Source organism: Balaenoptera musculus, chromosome 2, assembly GCF_009873245.2.
Source record: "Balaenoptera musculus isolate JJ_BM4_2016_0621 chromosome 2, mBalMus1.pri.v3, whole genome shotgun sequence".
In the NCBI taxonomy this organism is placed as follows: domain Eukaryota; kingdom Metazoa; phylum Chordata; class Mammalia; order Artiodactyla; family Balaenopteridae; genus Balaenoptera; species Balaenoptera musculus.
Window position 1 is genome coordinate 8,000,140 of NC_045786.1, and position 17,672 is coordinate 8,017,811.

At 43.2% G+C, this 17,672-nt stretch overlaps 1 protein-coding gene across 7 annotated transcripts in view; it reads left to right on the top strand.

Annotated features, from left to right (window-relative positions):
* FRMD4A (FERM domain containing 4A) overlaps positions 1-17,672 on the top strand; it is a 468,321-nt gene that overhangs the window by 160,121 nt on the left and 290,528 nt on the right. The window contains exon 1 of one of the 7 annotated variants that reach the window (XM_036844686.1): positions 8,883-9,041. The exons of the other annotated variants lie outside the window; for them this stretch is intronic. Coding sequence (XP_036700581.1) covers positions 8,883-9,041 — 159 coding nt within the window. Of the gene's footprint in view, positions 1-8,882; positions 9,042-17,672 lie in introns of those variants that run through there. 7 annotated transcript variants of the gene reach the window in all.

Below are 17,672 nucleotides of genomic sequence, written 5' to 3' on the forward strand. Positions count from 1 at the left end.
ATTTTATCTTTCCTAACAAATCAAACAATAAAGTCTCAGCTAGTTTTCCTTATAGGTTTTCAGATGCTTTCATGGCCTGGGTGGGTATAATTACATTTTTTCACTTGCATCATTAAAGGGCATTACATTTCTTTCCATCTCCTGTTTCCCTGGCCCTCCTTCCTGTGCAATTTTAGGGTTGCCAATTGAGGGAAAGGACCTCTTGCAAATTAGGAGACACAGTGAGCCTTGGGTTAAGTAAATGTTTCACTTATATGGGCCGCTTGGCCTCTGTCAGAAATTGGGAAGACATAGGAGAGATCTAAATAAAAGGACTTTTAGATGGCTGATACGGGTACCTGCTGGAGCCTTACTTCCTCCTGCCTGTGCACTTGGATTCTGGCAGGTCCCAACTCAGCTGCTTCTACCTGCGGTTCGTTACGCCCCTCTAGGAGCTTGACCACTGCTGTAAAGGGAAGGATGTGAAATTCCCTGGCACAGGCAGATGGAGGAGGGTCCAGCCAGCCATGCTTTCCCTCCAACCTTGCATCCAGCAGTGAACCCCTGGCTTGTCTTTCCTTATATCTTTTGGTCTGTTTGCTCTCAGCCCACCTAGTTTCCGGCCTTCTGGTTGACCTGAACTCTAAATTCATTGTTCACAGCTATTTTGACTGCCCGCTTTGAACTCACTGATTTACCTTGACCTTTAAACTCTGGGTGACTCTGGATATCTGTGACCACTGACGTGATTTCCTGGCCATAATTTGCCTAGATCTCCAACCCCAATATAGTTCTTGGTTTTCCACCTCTGTTGCTAAATCCTAAGCTATCTCTATTATCCTTGGTCAGCCATGGATGCAGAACAGACCACGCTACCCATAATCAGGCTAATTTAAATGGTTCCGAAAAGCAGCACTCCAAATAAATATTTTTATCCATAAGAGATCTTAATGAGAACGTACAGTATTAAATTCTTCAGTGGTAGTTTAGGTAACTCACTACATTAATAAGCTTATCCTAAAACAGGCCTAATTTTGTATATATCAAAGGATTTGCTTCTTGGTTCGCTTTGAATTTGTAATACAAACATCCAGTTCATGGACTGTTTCAGTCCCCCTTGACAAAGTCAACTAAAGAACTCGTGGTTGCTTTTTGTTTTGTTTTATGTGTTTTGGGGTTTTCTGTCATTGCTATGGAGATTGTTTCATGAGAGGAATTTTACTAACTCTAGAAAATGTGATGGACTAGAGTAAAACAGATTTGTTGACACAACCATGTTGGAATATAGTCTCTGGAACCAGGCATAGCTGCGGGACTTCTGGACTTGGTGGTACTAAGGGTAAAGAGCTCTGGGGTGGGCCAGAGTGATGGTCAGGAGATAGTCTCCCAGCTGGATTCTTCGGATGGCAGACATATTTCTGTATTTCTCTGCTTTCTTTTTCCCCTTGGGAAAAGCATTCCAAGAAAGCAAGGGGAAAATGTAGCATAGAGAATGGCTTCCCAAAGTCATTATCTCACCAAAATTGCATCTGACCTACAAAAGTGTCATTGACCACACCTCCATTAGCACAGCCATTCCATCCCCATTCATCAAGCCTCCAGCATTGTCATTGTCATAGCGCGTCACGTCTTCACAACCAAATAAGAAAGGGGATGTAGGGCTGACCCTACACGCCTGCTCTTTGAGAAACCAAAGCAAGAAGAACAACGGAAACTCCTATTATGGAGCTTAAGCTACTCCAGGGTAGATTTTATGAAGACATGTCACCCAAGAGCAGCAGGAAAAGCCACAAGCCTATGCTTTTATATAAAATACACATTTTCATTCATTCTTTGTCATTACATTTCTATTAAGCTCAAGACGCTGAGGATTAAAAAATAAAAGTAGGTTTGCTACGTTAGAAGGAATTTTAGAGAAATGAGTAACAAATTTCTTAAAACCTTCTAATATGTTATGAACAACATAAGACATAAGAACATCAGGCCTGCAGTTGGGGCAAGGGTTAAAAGGAATTTAAGCCATAGGTGAAAAAGTAAGTGTTCTTATCTTGATTTACCTCTTACCAATTCTACTTGCCTTCCTTTATGTCTGGAGGAGAAACATTAACTTCTGCCTCACTGAGTTATCCTTAAACCTTTTCACAGCTTCTAGACACAAGTTTTCTAACATCTTCTTGGTTCCCACTTGGAGGGAAAGTTATCTCTCCACAGCTCTCCTCTGAGCAGTTAATTCATCTTAATCTCCCTCCATGAGAAGGAAGAAGAGATGGTTCTCAACGGAGGGCAGGCCCTGCTCCCAACTTGACAACTTCACTCCCGACAGGCCCCAGACCATTGCCCTCCCAAGCGCTTACAACCCCGAAACAACACAAGGCATCTATTTTTTTTTCATATAAGGCCATGATCACATAAACACAGGCTTGCAAAATATATGCTCAAAAATCATCCTTGGCCACTGAGTCCCATGGAAACCAAGTAACAAGAGATTAAGAAAGAGAAGAGCTGGGGGCATTTAATTTCTCTTCAGGGTCTGGACTGATTTGATTCAGGCGGCCCTGATTTTATTTCTACTGGGGCCTGGCATGTATATGAGAACTGACTTTTGTAACCAGGGTAATTGATAGGATGACATCACTTTTATGGCCCTAGGATCCCTTGTATAAAATGGTTTGTAGCACTTGTGGGAAATATTTCTAAACATAGCTCTTGGCGTGCAGCTCTGGAGCGCTTAAGCCAGAGGGCAGCTCCTGCCTCTCTGCTACTTTCCCAGGGACCCAAAATATTTTTATGTACACAGCCAAGCATTTTTTAAAAATTATTCTCCTACCCCGCAAATGATCAGAGTGTGCTCCCCAGCATTTATATGAGCGGGTCATTTGGGATCCCAGGTTGAGGAATGATGACGCACTGATGACTCTTTGTCAGAGCTGGGATGTTTTCCAGACCCAAATATGGGATTCAGTGTGTTAGTGAGCAGTTCTGAAACGCCTCGGGATTTCAAGAGATTGTTTGGGTTTGGGTTTTGCATGTCGCCCACTCACTTCACCAGACAAGTGCTATTTCTAAATATCCTTTTCCCAAAGAGCTGGCACTGGGATTATAAAGTGACAAATGGGAACTTCCAAAAGCGTTTGGACTTTTGCTCCCGCTGGTGGGCGTGACAGTGTCAGAAGCAGAAGGAGAAGGAGGGGGAGGGGAAATTCTGGGCTCTTCTGTGCCTTCTGCCTCTGTTTCCCCAAAGTCCATCTGCACGCTTGGGGCTAAGTCAGGAAAGACAGCAGGCCGGCCCTCGAAAGGCAGCACTGCCTGCTGGCTATCGGGCCCCACCCTACCCAAAGCCGTGTCTTAGAGCCCAACCAGGAAAGTAAGATCGCTACCACTTCATAACCACTAGGATGGTTATAATCAAAAGGGCAGGCATTAACAAGGTTGACAAGGATATGGACAAATTAAAACCCTCACACACTGCTGGTGGGAATGTAAAATGGTGCAGCAGCTTGGGAAGACAGCTTGACAGTTCCTCAAAAGGTTAAACATGGAGATACCATATGATCCAGCAATGCCACTTCTAGGTAGCTCTCCAAGAGAGATGAAAAACATACCTCCACACAAAAACTTGTACATGAATGTCCATAGCAGCATTATTCATAATAGCCCCAAAGAATAAACAACCCAAATGCCCACCAATGGATGAATGGTTAAACAAAATGGGTTATCTCTACACGATGGAATTTTATTCAGTAAGAGAAAGACATGAAGTGCTGATACAGGCTACAACATGAATGAACCTTGAAAACATTATGCTCTGTAAGAAAAGCCGGGCACAGAGATCACATTTATATAAAACGTCCAGAATAGGCAAATCTATAGAGACAGAAAGTAAATTAGTGTTTGCGGGTGGCTGGGGGAAGGAGGGAGAAAAACGGGTAGCTGATAGGTATGTGGTTTCATATTGGGGTGATGAACATGTTATAAAATGAGGTCGCGGTGATGGTTGTACAACCCAGTGATACACTAAAATCCATTAAATTGTATACTCTAAATGGGTAAAGTGTATGGGATATAAATTATATCTCAGTCATGTGTTCTTTTTTAAAGAATACTAACAAAGAATGCTGGGCCACCTTCATTTAAAAAATAAAGTTTCCAGTTCTGCCCAAACTGGCATTTTTGATTACACATGGAGATTTAATAACAAAAGCATTCAGTGGATGGAAAGAACTGTATGTGCAATAGATTTCAACCCAAGTTTGTTCCTGTGTTGTAAGTCATGGCGGGGAGGGGATATAGAATTAAAACGTGAATTAGCAGCTAAGGCTGGAAAGGTCTGTGACACAGCAATGTTAACTGTACACAAAACCCAAAAGAAATCTGCTTTCTACAAAACCTAAAGATATGGTTGACAGGTGTTTCTGAACACCCCCCTGCTTTTCCGCTCACTGTTGTGGATTCGTTTGTTTTCCAGCACCTTCTCAGGCTCACTTTGGAATAAGTTGCCTGTTGATCCTCTTTAGGTCTTCCAAAAGAACAGATGTGGCTTTTAGCAGGGCTTAATTATGGCTGAAATGTCTCGGCATTGGGTCTCAACGGGACCGGGCCTTGATGTTGGAGAAACTGCCCTTTCTCTTCAGGTTCTATCAGCAAAGGATAACATAACACAGGGGTCCCCAACCCCCCGGGCCGCAGACCACTACTGGTCCGCAACCTGTTAGGAGCTGGGCGATCGAGCAAAGCTTCATCTGCCTCTCCCCATCGCTCCCCATTCTCGCATTTCCGCCTGAGCCGTCCCCTGCCTTCTGTGGAAAAACTGTCTTCCACGAAACCGGTCCCTGGTGCCAGAAAGTTTGGGGACTGCTGACATAACGCATCTAAGAGAATCCTTTTAAAAATGCTATTTATGCCTCCCAGTAGCTGAATTTAACCTGACACAGAGTATGGGAGTTCTCCGGTCAATCTTATGGCTGACATTTTCTAAAACAGATGTCAGTAAATAATCAGTGAATAATTAAGATGGGTTAATTAGATTGCATTTCTGAACATATTTCTTTGGTTGCTGTAAATAGACTTCTCCGCATGTGTGCCATTTCCTGTCTTTGTGTATTTGCTAATTTTGTTCCTAATGACACTACGCATTACTTCCAACTTCCAAGAGTTTTTCCAATTTCTTCTCAAAGCAGTAATTATGTCTGAAAACATCCCTGGAGTCAAGCAAAGGCATTTATTGCTTTTTAAAAAATTCCTCTGTCTTTACAAAAATAGTGAGGAAAGTCTGGGAGCAGGGGTGGAAAACCCAAAGGCATGGAGATGGAGGGAGCTGGACCAAGGGTGGAGCAGCTGAGAGAGGGGGGCCCAGGTAGAGCTCTGCCAAGCCTCCCCCACCCCCACCCCCGCCATGCCCTACGAGGCCCCACCCACCTCTCCTGCCTTTGACCTGGGCACGAACTCCTGGCTTCACCAGGCTTGCCTCTCCCCAGGGTTAGCACCATATTTAGAGCCCCCAGCCTCGGTTCCCTTCCCAAACGTGGAACCACAGAACCAGGACTTCAGTTCTCCCTGTGATGTTCCCCCCGCAGGGCAAATGGTAGGCAAACAGGCAGCAACTGACCCAATCCTGCCAACTAACTCAAGACTTACACTCTTCACCCCAAACATTAGCAAGAAGGTTCATGAAAGGAGGGGAGATGCAGGATGGATCTTGACGATGTCTCCTGGGCATCTCACGGTACTCCTCTCCCTTTAGATACCCAGCAGGTCACCGATTCATTACTCCTTAGGTTTAGTGATCAACTGTCTAAATGGCAAATCACCTAGAAAAACCCAATTTTCTATTATTTTTGAAGAAAGAATAAAGAAAATGATTTAAAGGAGTTGGGAGTCAGTAAGACAAATCCAGGTCATTTGTTGGCCTGGTGAGCCCTGGTATCATGTCCCAACACCATCGCAATATTCACATGGCCTGGACAGGTCACTCTGATTTCCTTCTCTGCGACCTGAAGGCGCGCACACAGAGACACACATACACACAGATGCACACACAGACACACAGAGATACACAGATCTGTATCTGATTGCTTGAGCATCATAAATCCCTTTAAAAGCACAGGGCATCACAGTCAATGGTAGCGGTGCTGTTTGCATGCACAGCCTCAGATGCCATCGGGAAAGCTGCCCTGTGAAAGTCTGAATTAGTGACCGAAGGTCTAGGGCAGAAACAGACATGACTGAAGAGACGGGGCCAGCAAAACTGGGGAGCATCGTCCACCTGCACTTGGGCATGACCCGTCCCTGTCACCTGTGTCTCCACGGGCTCGAAGACATCTGCTGACGTGACCAGGCTCAGACTGCAGGCTCCAGAGCCAGTCTCCGCAGAGGGCATCCCTGCCCCCGTGTGCGGTAAAGACCTCAGGGCAGCTTGAGTAGGTCTTGCTCTTCTCAGGAATTGATATGTTTATGTTCAGGCATGTTTTAAAAAAAAGCTTATTATGGCACATTTAGACTTCAAAGATTCCCAGACCGTAAGCTAAATATATGTTTAACTTTTTTTTTTTTAATTTTTAAAGTCACATTATTTAATCGTAGATTTAAAAAGTGGCTTTAAAATTATCCCTATCCATTCCATAATTACATGCTCTGGATAAGAGCCTGGTTCACGGCCAAAATCCCCAGAGGTTGGAGAGTGTGAGCTTGGGGACACAGAGAACAGCTAACTATGATACAGCTTGCCTTTGTTTTTTCTTGAAAATACCACGGCAGTTAGCTAATGTTAATGGAGCAATCACTGTCCGTATACTATTTGGTTTTTTAAAATTTACCTTCCTTCCTTTCTTTCTTTTTCTTTCTTTCTTTCTTCCTTAGTAAAACTATCTCTGCTGATGCCTTTGTAGAAAGACAAGATTCCTTTGTAACCCCCGCTGCCTTTTATTACGGGGTGTGTGAAAATAAAGGAATAATACACAGGAATGAAATCATGCAGTATTACCCTGGAGCCATGACTCATGGAAAAATGATAAAACTCATCCAAGAAGAGTTTAAATGAAAATGGTCTTCACATAGTCATTAAATGAATGAACACATTGATCCACAGCAAAAGGAAAAAAAGGGATTCCAAGAAGGTGACTTAGAGAAACACAAATTTGGAAATGATCTCAAGAGTTTTATACTATCAGTGATAGATAATATCCTAGAATTACCTGATCATGGGAAACGCTCCAAAAAATTAAACTAGCGTACATGCCACACCCTGCGTTATCCACGTTAAGAATATCCCCTGATAGGGACTTCCCTGGCGGTCCAGTGGTTGAGACTTTGCCTTCCAATGGAGGGGGTGTGGGTTCGACCGCTGGTCAGGGAGCTAAGATCCCACATGCGTCGCGGCCAAAAAAACCAAAACATAAAACAGAAGCGAAATTGTAACAAATTCAATAGAGACTTTAAAAATGGCTCACATCAAAAAAATCTTTAAAAAAAGAATATCCCCTGACTTAATCCTCACAACAGCCCTGTGAGGTTGGTGTGATTTCCATCACTATGGATAAAGAACTACTAAGTCGGAGAATTTAATTTGTCTGACCTCACGCAGTAAGTGGTAGGGCCGAATTCAAACTGTTATGTCTGACGTCAGGACATTCTAGAAGGTAGTGAGTTATGAGTTCTGTGAGTTATGTTCTACTAGTTTCCTGATGACGTTAAAGGTTTGAGTTGAAGAGACAAGATAATCCATCCATCAATCAATATAAAGAATGTGCAGAAGGCAAATATGCCTCAGTGACTACCACGCACTCAAAATGATGTTGAGACTTAAACACGCCCTTCTCTTAACTGTACAGGTTGCATTATGATGGAATCTTCTCCTACCTCTTCCCTCCCCTTCTGACTTGGGCATCTCGTCTTTTGGTCTATAAGCTATTGAATTAGAAAGCAGATGCCCTTCTGAAACATGGTTTAAAATAATCAAAATAAATAAAATAATAATAAAAACAATAATCAAAAATAATCAAAACTCAAAATAACTTGATTGACATCTCAAATAGCTGTACCTTGTTTAACTGGAGGTCCTTCCTTGGATTAAGGTCGCCACAGGGCTTATCTAATATGTGATAAAGTCACAAGAGCATTTATAGAAAATGACCCTTCATGGGGAAAAGGAGATAGGCTACCTTTACCCCCTTTATCTGCTTTCCTCCAAAATCGCAGATGTGGATATTACATCTAATAGATAAGTTTTCTTACTGCCCTTTTCTTCCTAACCTAAACTTGGGAGGTTTCCAAAGTAAATGCCTGGCTTTTTACAAATTGCCCACAGAAATAGCAGTTTTTCCCAGTGTTGATTTTAAAAAAAACAAAAAAAAAACCCAAGCTGGCCTTTTGGCTTGCCGTGCAGAAACTCTGGTTCTCGAAGTTTTAAAGAGTTAAGAGACTAGATGGAATGCCTTGGGAATGTTGGCGCAGAGGCTGAAAATCCATCCCCTTTGTTTCTCACCCTGGATGGAATCCCGGAACCAGGAGCACAGTGATGACTCCGGGTTCACGTTCTTCTTTAAATTCTGTTCCGATGTGCGCCGAGAGTCAGCCGGGGGTCCACCGAGGTCCACCGAGTACCTATCCACAGTGGGGGAGGCTTACCTAGTCCCTGGGGACTTCCCAGAGGCAGCGAGAAAACATTTTCATTTAGGAGCCGTTTGCTCATCCTTGAAGGAAAACAGTCCCAGAAGATTAATGAGGGTGGTGGGGAGGGAAGCCGGGGATGAGGACAAAGGACCAGGAGGAGACAGAGTTATTTGGATTGCATTTTCCTGGCCCGATGACATCTCAGTGACATTTGAACTTGGCGTTAGGAAAAGAACACAGCCCTGCGTGCATGTGGGTCCTGGGACCGGAGGGGCAGAGGCGGGGCCTGGGCTGGCATGGCTGCGGGGCCGCAGGGCTCCGAGGACCTGCTGAGAGGCTGGGACCGGCTGGTATGGGGCCTGACTTGCCGGGTGCTGAGGACGTGCCGAGGGGGGAACCTGCGGGTCCTGCAGCTGATGCTGAAACCATGGTGCATCTCCAGGGCTGTCTACCAGGTGGGACCCGATGCTCCTCTTCTGTTTCTTTGCAGCATGAGAAACCCATAGGGGATGGTGGGGAAGGGGTGTCAACTGCTGTCACTTGTGTATTATGTCCAATAAATAAAGGGAGGGGTTCACTTCAGCTGGCATCTCCTAGGTGCCAGGCGCGGGGAGAGGTGTGTCGTAAGCAGGATCTAACTCAGTTTTCCAAACAACCTGATAAAATAGGCATTTAGGGCACCTTTTGGAGATGAGGTTATTGAAACTCAGAGAGGGACGTAAGTTGTTCAGAGTTACCCAGCTGGTAACTGACAGAGCCCTGTGATTTACACCCAAGTAAAAGATGAGAATGCCCTTTCCACAAGTTCATGCCCCTCTCACAAGAGATGCTGTTTTCTCAAAGGGAGAGTGTATGTGTGTGTGTGTGTGTGTGTGTGGTATAGAGGTGGCAACAAGCTGATAAGGGACGTTGGCTGCGCGGTACACGAGGTGAGGAGGGAAGAGCGCTGAACAGCAATATCGGGTCCCCATCCTGCCCATCCTCACCTCCCTCCCCTTTGGTGGCTCCCCTAGTCAGACATCCCCACACAGAATGTGAGAAAGCGGGAAAGTTTTCTGCAGGAGGGTCGCCCTTCTGAGTCAGTTGGCTGGGGATGCAGAGCTCTTAAAAAGAGAGAGACAAGAGAGTCTGCTTTCCCATCCAGACTGGTGGCATGAAGCCAGGGCCCTGCCGGCCACGGGCGTTTCAGTCCTGACAGCCCAGCCAAGCCTGAGGAGAAGGAGCCAGACTTACTGAGGGGGCGGGGGGTGAAGGCAGATGAGCAAAGGGGTAGCTCTGCCCCTCCCTGGTTCTTGAAGGAAGGTGTCACTAGTTCTTCCTCCATTGATGCTTTCTTATAACGCAGTTGATTTCGCTGATTTAACTTGAGTGGCTTGGGTCCTCTCTCTTTGCTTCCCAGACTGCTTGAAAGCAAGCAGGCACAGCTGGCCTTTGTATTTTTAGGCATAATTTGGCGGTGTAGAATCCCTTAATGAACCATAATGGCTAAACAACCCAGGACCGTGTAACCACCCTTCCCCCCAAGCCCTCCTCATGGAATGTCCAGACTTACATTGAAGGGACAGCTCCCTGGAAAACGCACCCAGGAGCCCTGAGTTGATTTTACAGAGGGGCAGAGTTCTTCCAGAATCCCCATTCCTTCTTCTTCTGCCCACGGGCAGATGGGATGAAGACTTTTCAAGTGGCTTGCAGAAAGGGTTGTTTGTTTGTTTTTTTCAGAATTCTTGTGTCTGAAGGGCTCATACCCATGGTTTTACTGTAAACGGCAACTATGTCTGTAATAGATCATATATAAAAGAAACTTGAGAGAAGTCTTCTCAAATTTGACAACAATCTGGAAAGTCTACACAGTGTCTCCCATGACGAATTGTGAATCTGAAAGACTTCTGGAAAAAAAATCTCCCAGATGGGAGATTCAAGCAGTAACTATCATGGTTAGTTGGTCCATTTTTTTTTTAAACCTTGGTTTTAGAGTCAGTTCTCCAACAGCTTGGTGTTTGGGGGTAATTCCTTAGTCCAGATTAGTCTGTCTTATTTGTTGCTGATTACGAATGAGTTTGGGGGTCCTGGCTTCTTACCTCTGTCTCCCACTTTCTTTTTATCTCCTATTTGTCCTCCCTTATGTTTCATCAAGTTACATAAAAATCAAGATTCTAAATCGAGCGAGCAGGGTGGGCTAGCCCCACCTCAGGGGGGCTTTTTTAGGAACCTCCCTTCGTGTTACAAGTGTGTTGGAGAGAACACTGAATTATCGGATACCAGGCCTGGAAAACATTTTCCTCCTGCTTCAACCTCAACTCGATTCATCAGACACTTACTGAATAACAGTTGTGTGCCTGGCCCTTGGTAGGCAATTGGGACTCAGAGGCTAATCACACCTCATGCTTGTCCATGGTTTGTCTCTGGCCAAGCTGCGCTGGTCAGCCAAGCCAGGGTGCCCAGAGGGCAGATGCCTATGACCCACACAGCCTGTCTGCAGCCAGCAGTTAATCCCCGCAGGTGGGTCTGGAAAGCATTTGTGGAGGGGAAAGTCAGGACGGCAGGTCTAAACTAGTTCACTGACCTAAGAGGCCAGGTTGACCAGTTAGCTGTCTGCAGAGCCGGGCTAAGGGGCTTGGAGAAGAAAGGGAAGCTGAAAGCAAAAGGCAGCTGCACTGGACCTGGGTGAACTGAAGGAGTCCCAGATGAGACTTAGCATCTCCTGGGCAGCTTTACCTGCTCCCAGACCTTTTACCTGCCAGATGGGTAGGTTTTCCACACCAAGCAATTCCGACACTAACTGCCTGGAGTTAGCACAAGTTCAGGTTAAGGACTCAGGTTACGGACTGCCTCCACACTTCAGACACCAATCAAGCAGGGTTGGTTTAATGGGACACGTACAAAATACCAGCCTGTCCTCAGGAGCTCACAGCCTCCTGGGGAAGAGTCAAGAAAACAAATCGAGTTTTCAAGGGAAAAACAGAGAGTAACTAATTTTGCTCAGGGAAGACTTTTCAGAAAATCTTTTATTCTCTCAGAGCCTTTGCTTTCTCAATTATAGAGTATAGCTTCATAGCAGTGTAAGGGATAAATCAGGGCATATTTGTGAAAGTGTGCTGTAAATATAATACTAAAGTATATACAAATGGGAAATGTTGTTGTTTTTATTGAAGTATTGTTGCTGTACAATATTATATAAATTACAGGTGTATAATATAGTGATTCATAATTTTTAAAGGTTATATTCCATTTATAGTTATTATAAAATATTGGCTACATTTCCTGTGTTGTACAATATATCCTTGAAGCTTATTTTATACCTGATAGTTTGTACCTGTTACTCCCCCACCCCTATATTGCCCCTCCCCCCTTCCCTCTCCCCACTGGTAACCATTTGGTTGTTCTCGATATCTGTGAGTCTGCTTCTTTTTTGTTATATTCAGTAGTTTGTTGTACTTTTTAGATTCTACATATAAGTGATATCATACAGTATTGGTCTTTCTCTGTCTGACTTATTTCACTTAGCATCATGCCCTTTAAGTCCATCCACATTGTTGCAAATGGCAGAATTTCATTCTTTTTTATGGCTGAGTAGTAATCCATTGTATATATGTACCACATCTTCTTTATCCATTCATCTGTTGATGGACACTTAGGTTGCTTCCATATCTTGGCAATTGTAAATAATGTTTCTATGAACATTGGGGTGCATGTATCTTTTCGAATTAGTGTTTTGTTTTGTTTTGTTTTTCGGATATATACCCAGGAGTGGAATTGCTGGGTCATATGGTAATTCTATTTTTAATTTTTTGAGAAACTTCCATATTGTTTTCCACAGTGGCTGCACCAATTTATATTCCCACCAGCAGTGTACGAGGGTTCCCTTTTCTCTACATCTTCTCCAATATTTGTTATTTGTGTTCTTTTTGATGATAGTTGCTTCTAAATCTTGGCTATTGTAAATAGTGCTGCTATGAACATTGGGGTGCATTATCTTTTCACATGAGCGTTTTCATTTTCTTCAGCTATATACCCAGGATTGGAATTGCTGGATCATATGGTAGTTCTATTTTTAGCTTTTTATTATTTTTTTTAATGTACTGTATTCTTACCGCTTTTTATCTTGGGAAAAGTTCATCAAGAGTGCCTTTATTTACTAGTGGTAAGGTGATTAATGGCCATTTTTATGTATTGCGTTTAGGCAGTTGTCTAAGGAAAAACTCTCTGTTTTCCTTTACTTTCACTCTGCTTTATACTCACAATGCTTCTGATGCCAGATGGGTAGGTTTTCCGCACCAAGCAATTCCTACACTAACTGCCTGGAGTTAGCACAAGTTCAGGTTAAGGGCTCAGGTTACGGACTGCCTCCACACTTCAGACACCAATCACAAGTCTCCAGTTTACCCACAACTTCTGGCTGACTTGGCTACAAATTGGAGGTTCCCACAATCCCCTCCTTGGATTTGATCATTTGCTAGAACAGCTCACAGAACTCAGGGAAACACATTTATCAGTTTATTACATGATAAAGGAGATGAGAAAGGATACAGATGAAGAGCCAGATGAAGAGATTCATAGGGCAAGGTCTGCGAAGGTCCTGAGTGCAGGAGCTTCTGTCCCTGTGGAATTGGCAGGCGCCATTATCCCAGCACATGGCTATGTTCACCAGCCCAGAAGCTTTTTGAACCCTGTATTTTGGGGATTTTTGTGGAAGCTTCATCACATAGGCATAATCAGTCATTAACTCAGTCTCCAGCACCTCTCCCCTTCCCAGAGGATGGGGTGGGGCTGAAAGTTCCAAGTTTCTAATCATGGCTTGATCTTTCTGGTGACCAGCCCCCATTCTGAAGCCATCCAGGAGCCCAACAAGAGTCACCTCATTAGAACAAAAGACATTCCTGTCTTCCAGGAAATTCTAAGGGATTTAGGAGCTCTGTGTCAGGAACCAGAGTCAAAGACCAAATATTAGAACCGAAGATACTCCTAGTGCTCTTAGGAAATTACAAGAGTTTGAGGAGCTCTGTGCCAGAAACGGGGGACGGAGAACCATATGTATTTTTTTCTATTATTTCATAGCAATGTTTTCATGGTTTACAGTTTCTCCATTGGCTGAAGTGATGGCTGTCAGTCCCTGGCTGGACTTTTTTTTTTTTTTTTTTTTTTTATGGCTGTGTTGGGTCTTCGTTTCTGTGCGAGGGCTTTCTCCAGTTGCGGCAAGCGGGGGCCACTCTTCATCGCGATGCGCGGGCCTCTCACTATCGCGGCCTCTCCCGTTGCGGAGCACAGGCTCCAGACGCGCAGGCTCAGCAGTTGTGGCTCACGGGCCTAGTTGCTCGCGGCATGTGGGATCTTCCCAGACCAGGGCTCGAACCCGTGTCCCCTGCATTGGCAGGCAGATTCTCAACCACTGCACCACCAGGGAAGCCCCCTGGCTGGACTTTTGATTCAATTGGGGAGCTTTTAAAGCAACCCATGCCCAGGTCTGACTCCTAGGGATTCTGATTTAATTGATCTGGTGCCTACATATGTATGTTTTTAAAGCTTTCTAGGTGATTCTATTGTGCAGTCCAGCTGGAAAGCCTCTGAGCTCAAGGAGGCTTATTCCACTGTCAGATAGTAAGCAGATGCTTACAGAAACCCCAAGAGGCCGCATCTGAGTCACTGTGGGGGCCACTTAAAAAAAATATATATATATATATATTTTTTTTTAACATCTTTATTGGAGTATAATTGCTTTACAATGGTGTGTTAGTTTCTGCTATATAACAAAGTGAATCAGCTATACATATACATATATCCCCATTTCTCCTCCCTCTTGCATCTCCCTCCCACCCTCCCTATTCCACCCCTCTAGGTGGTCACAAAGCACCGAGCTGATCTCCCTGTGCTATGCAGCTGCTTCCCACTTGCTATCTATTTTACATTTGGTAGTGTATATATGTGCATGCAACTCTGTCACTTCATCCCAGCTTACCCTTCCCCCTCCCCGTGTCCTCAGGTCCATTCTCTACATCTGCATCTTTATTCCTGTCCTGCCCCTAGGTTCTTCAGAACCATTTTTTTTTTTTTTTTTTTTTTTTAGATTCCATATATATATGTGTTAGCGTACGGTATTTGTTTTTCTCTTTCTGACTTACTTCATGCGATTCATGACATTAGTAGGAAGCACTAATAGAGATCAAAAGGGATTGTGTGACATCTAAGAATGAGGGTCACGAATAATGGTTTGATGAGGTTATTATGAGGATTAACTCAGTTCAAAAGAAACCCATTGCTTGGCACATAAGAAGCACTCAGTAAGTATTAGCGGCTTTTATTATTACAAGAATAAACGTGATCACCCATGGTCGCAACTGTGAGAAGGGTATGATTTGACCCTTAGTGCAGCAGTGGCTTTCTCTAGAACAGGACTCAAGTGTGGCTCTGGAGGGAAACCTTCCTCATTTCCAGAGCCCCATCCCAGTCTCAAAACAATGGCTCTGGCTCTGCTGGAGCCTGTCAGGCAATGCAAGTCTCTTCTCTGCAGGGACTTTTGTCTTCCTGAAGTGACTCTTCCTCCGGACTTCTTTCTCACAAGGGTTAATCATGGAGCCTGAATGTTATATAATTGGGGGTGAGGATGTTTTAAAAGAAAAATAATAAAAAATTATACAAACTTAGGTGTGGAAGGAAAATCACAACATGTTACAAACAGAAGAAAGGTGACAAATACCATAAGCATCATGAAATCCAAATAGTAACAAATTTATTAATTAACTGCCTAATACATCTCTATTATACATTTTTTCCTACATACTTCGGCTGCCTACTCTTCCGTCTGTTCTTCACGAGGCAATGACTTTGTAATATTTTCTGTAGCGAGGGAAGAGAAGGAGAAGTTGGTCTTCCCTCTAACATGGCTGATCAAAATCTGTGTTTTTATTACTGTTAGTTTAGAAAGATCTTGTTCAGATTCACAACTTGTCTTTGGAAATATTGGGCACATTTTTAGGATTGTCAAATTTGGAAATCCTTCTCTCAAGTTTCTTCTATGCATGATCTATTATCAAACATACTGTTTATAGTAAAAGTACAATAACAGAGAGCTCTAAACAAAGGCATTCTGGAAAAATTCAGTTATGTTCTATTTCCTTTGATAAAGAAAAAAATTACATGATGCTTTTACAATTGCCTTTTTATATTATATATACTCCTGACAGAGACAACACTTTCACTTTTGACTGGGGGTTATGAGAACCAAACTCTCTACTTATAATTTTGCTGGTCTGTTGAATGGAAGATTTCTCCACAGACTAGGTTCTGGCTCCCTGCATTTATATATACATACTTTTTATTGAAATATAATTGATTTACAATGTTGTGTTAGTTTCAGGTATACAGCAAAGTCATTCAGTTATACATATATATACAAATATATATTCTTTTTAATATTCTCTTCCGTTATAGGTTATTACAAGATACTGAGTATAGTTCCCTGTGCTATGCAGTAGGTCCTTATTGGTTACCTATTTTATATATGGTAGCGTGTATATTTCAATCCCAAACTCCTAATTTATCCCACCCCCCTTCCCTTTTGGTAACCATAAGTTTGTTTTCTGTGTCTGTGAGTCTATTTCTGTTTTGTAAATAAGTTCATTTGTATCATATTTTTTAGAGTCCATATATAAGCAATATCATATGATATTTGTCTTTCTCTTTCTGGCTTCCTTCACTTAGTATGATAATCTCTAGGTCCATCCATGCTGCTGCATATTGGCTCCTTGCATTATAGATCTGATTTCTCCTATGTGGGGGCCACACACTTCCATAGCCAGGTGCTGTAAGATATAGTAATAGCTGGGTAAGACCCCGGGCCCTGTACCTTCATGGACAACAGAGAGTAAGTCAGCACTTAAGGGTGAGGATTAAGGCTGGAAACCATTCCTTCAATGGTATCATCCATTTCCATCTGTTCATAGATAGATGGAAATGACTGTGAACTTCATATATATATATCCCTCTAAACCCAAACTACATGTATCCCAACTCAACTTTCCCTGAGCTCAATTCCAAAAAATACCTGTGGCCATTCCAGTGCTACGTGATCAAGATGGGAAGCTTAACATAGGGTAGGTCAGTGCAGAAAGAGACAGTAGTCATAACTGATGGCAATTAAAATAGCTCCCTTATGCAAATATGACTATGTACACATATTACTAGGTGTCATCCCAAAGACCTGGAAAAGACCCCAAGAAGTGATGGGCCCTGAAGTTTAAGCTTCATTAGCATCATGATGAATCCACCTTTGTACCCTACCACCCCACCCCTTATCACCAGTATGAACTATGGGAAAATTAAGATAAATAAGACCAATAACCTGAATTATTGCTGTGCCATAAATTGCTTCTGGCCCCAAAGATGGAGACCACATATGTAAGGCATATGGAGCCTGTTTTAGATTATTTTTTTTTTCAGTTGGATGTCATTCATTTTTTCAATTTTTTCATTTTTGGTCTATTTGTAGAAACAGTACCCTTCATGAGAGTTGTCAACTTTGTTTCTGTTTTTTATTTTCTGAAACCTGCTGAACAAAGCCCAAAGAGGAAACTTACCTGCTCTTCCTGACTTCAGGATATAAGCTGTAGGGAAGAAACTAGGAGTGGGAAAATGTCCCAGTGTACATTCCCATCTTCTTCCAAGAAGTGTGGTTTCTTACATGGTTTTAAAATCATCCATGGTTCACCCATCACTGCTTCTTCTAGAAGAAAATACGGACCAGTGGCTAGAGTGACAACCAAGTGTCAGGAATTTGGGAAGAGTCCTTTTTTTAATTATATAGAGTGGTTCTGACCCAATGTTCTGACACTGACTATCTGTGGCCCACAGAACCAAGCCTACATTGACCTGTATGTACTGCATTTCCCACAAATGCTGCCAGAAAACAAAAACAAAAACAAAAAAATGACAATAGGTGAGCCAACAGAAGAGATTGCTTTATCACCCCAGGATGGGGTTTATAGTCACAGAGAATGATTCGTGCATTTTCCTCTTAGTAGGAATTGTGCTTCTGAAACTGAGAGGTTCTAGAAATAGGAATCATTTTGAAACTACAACTTTATCAACTGTCT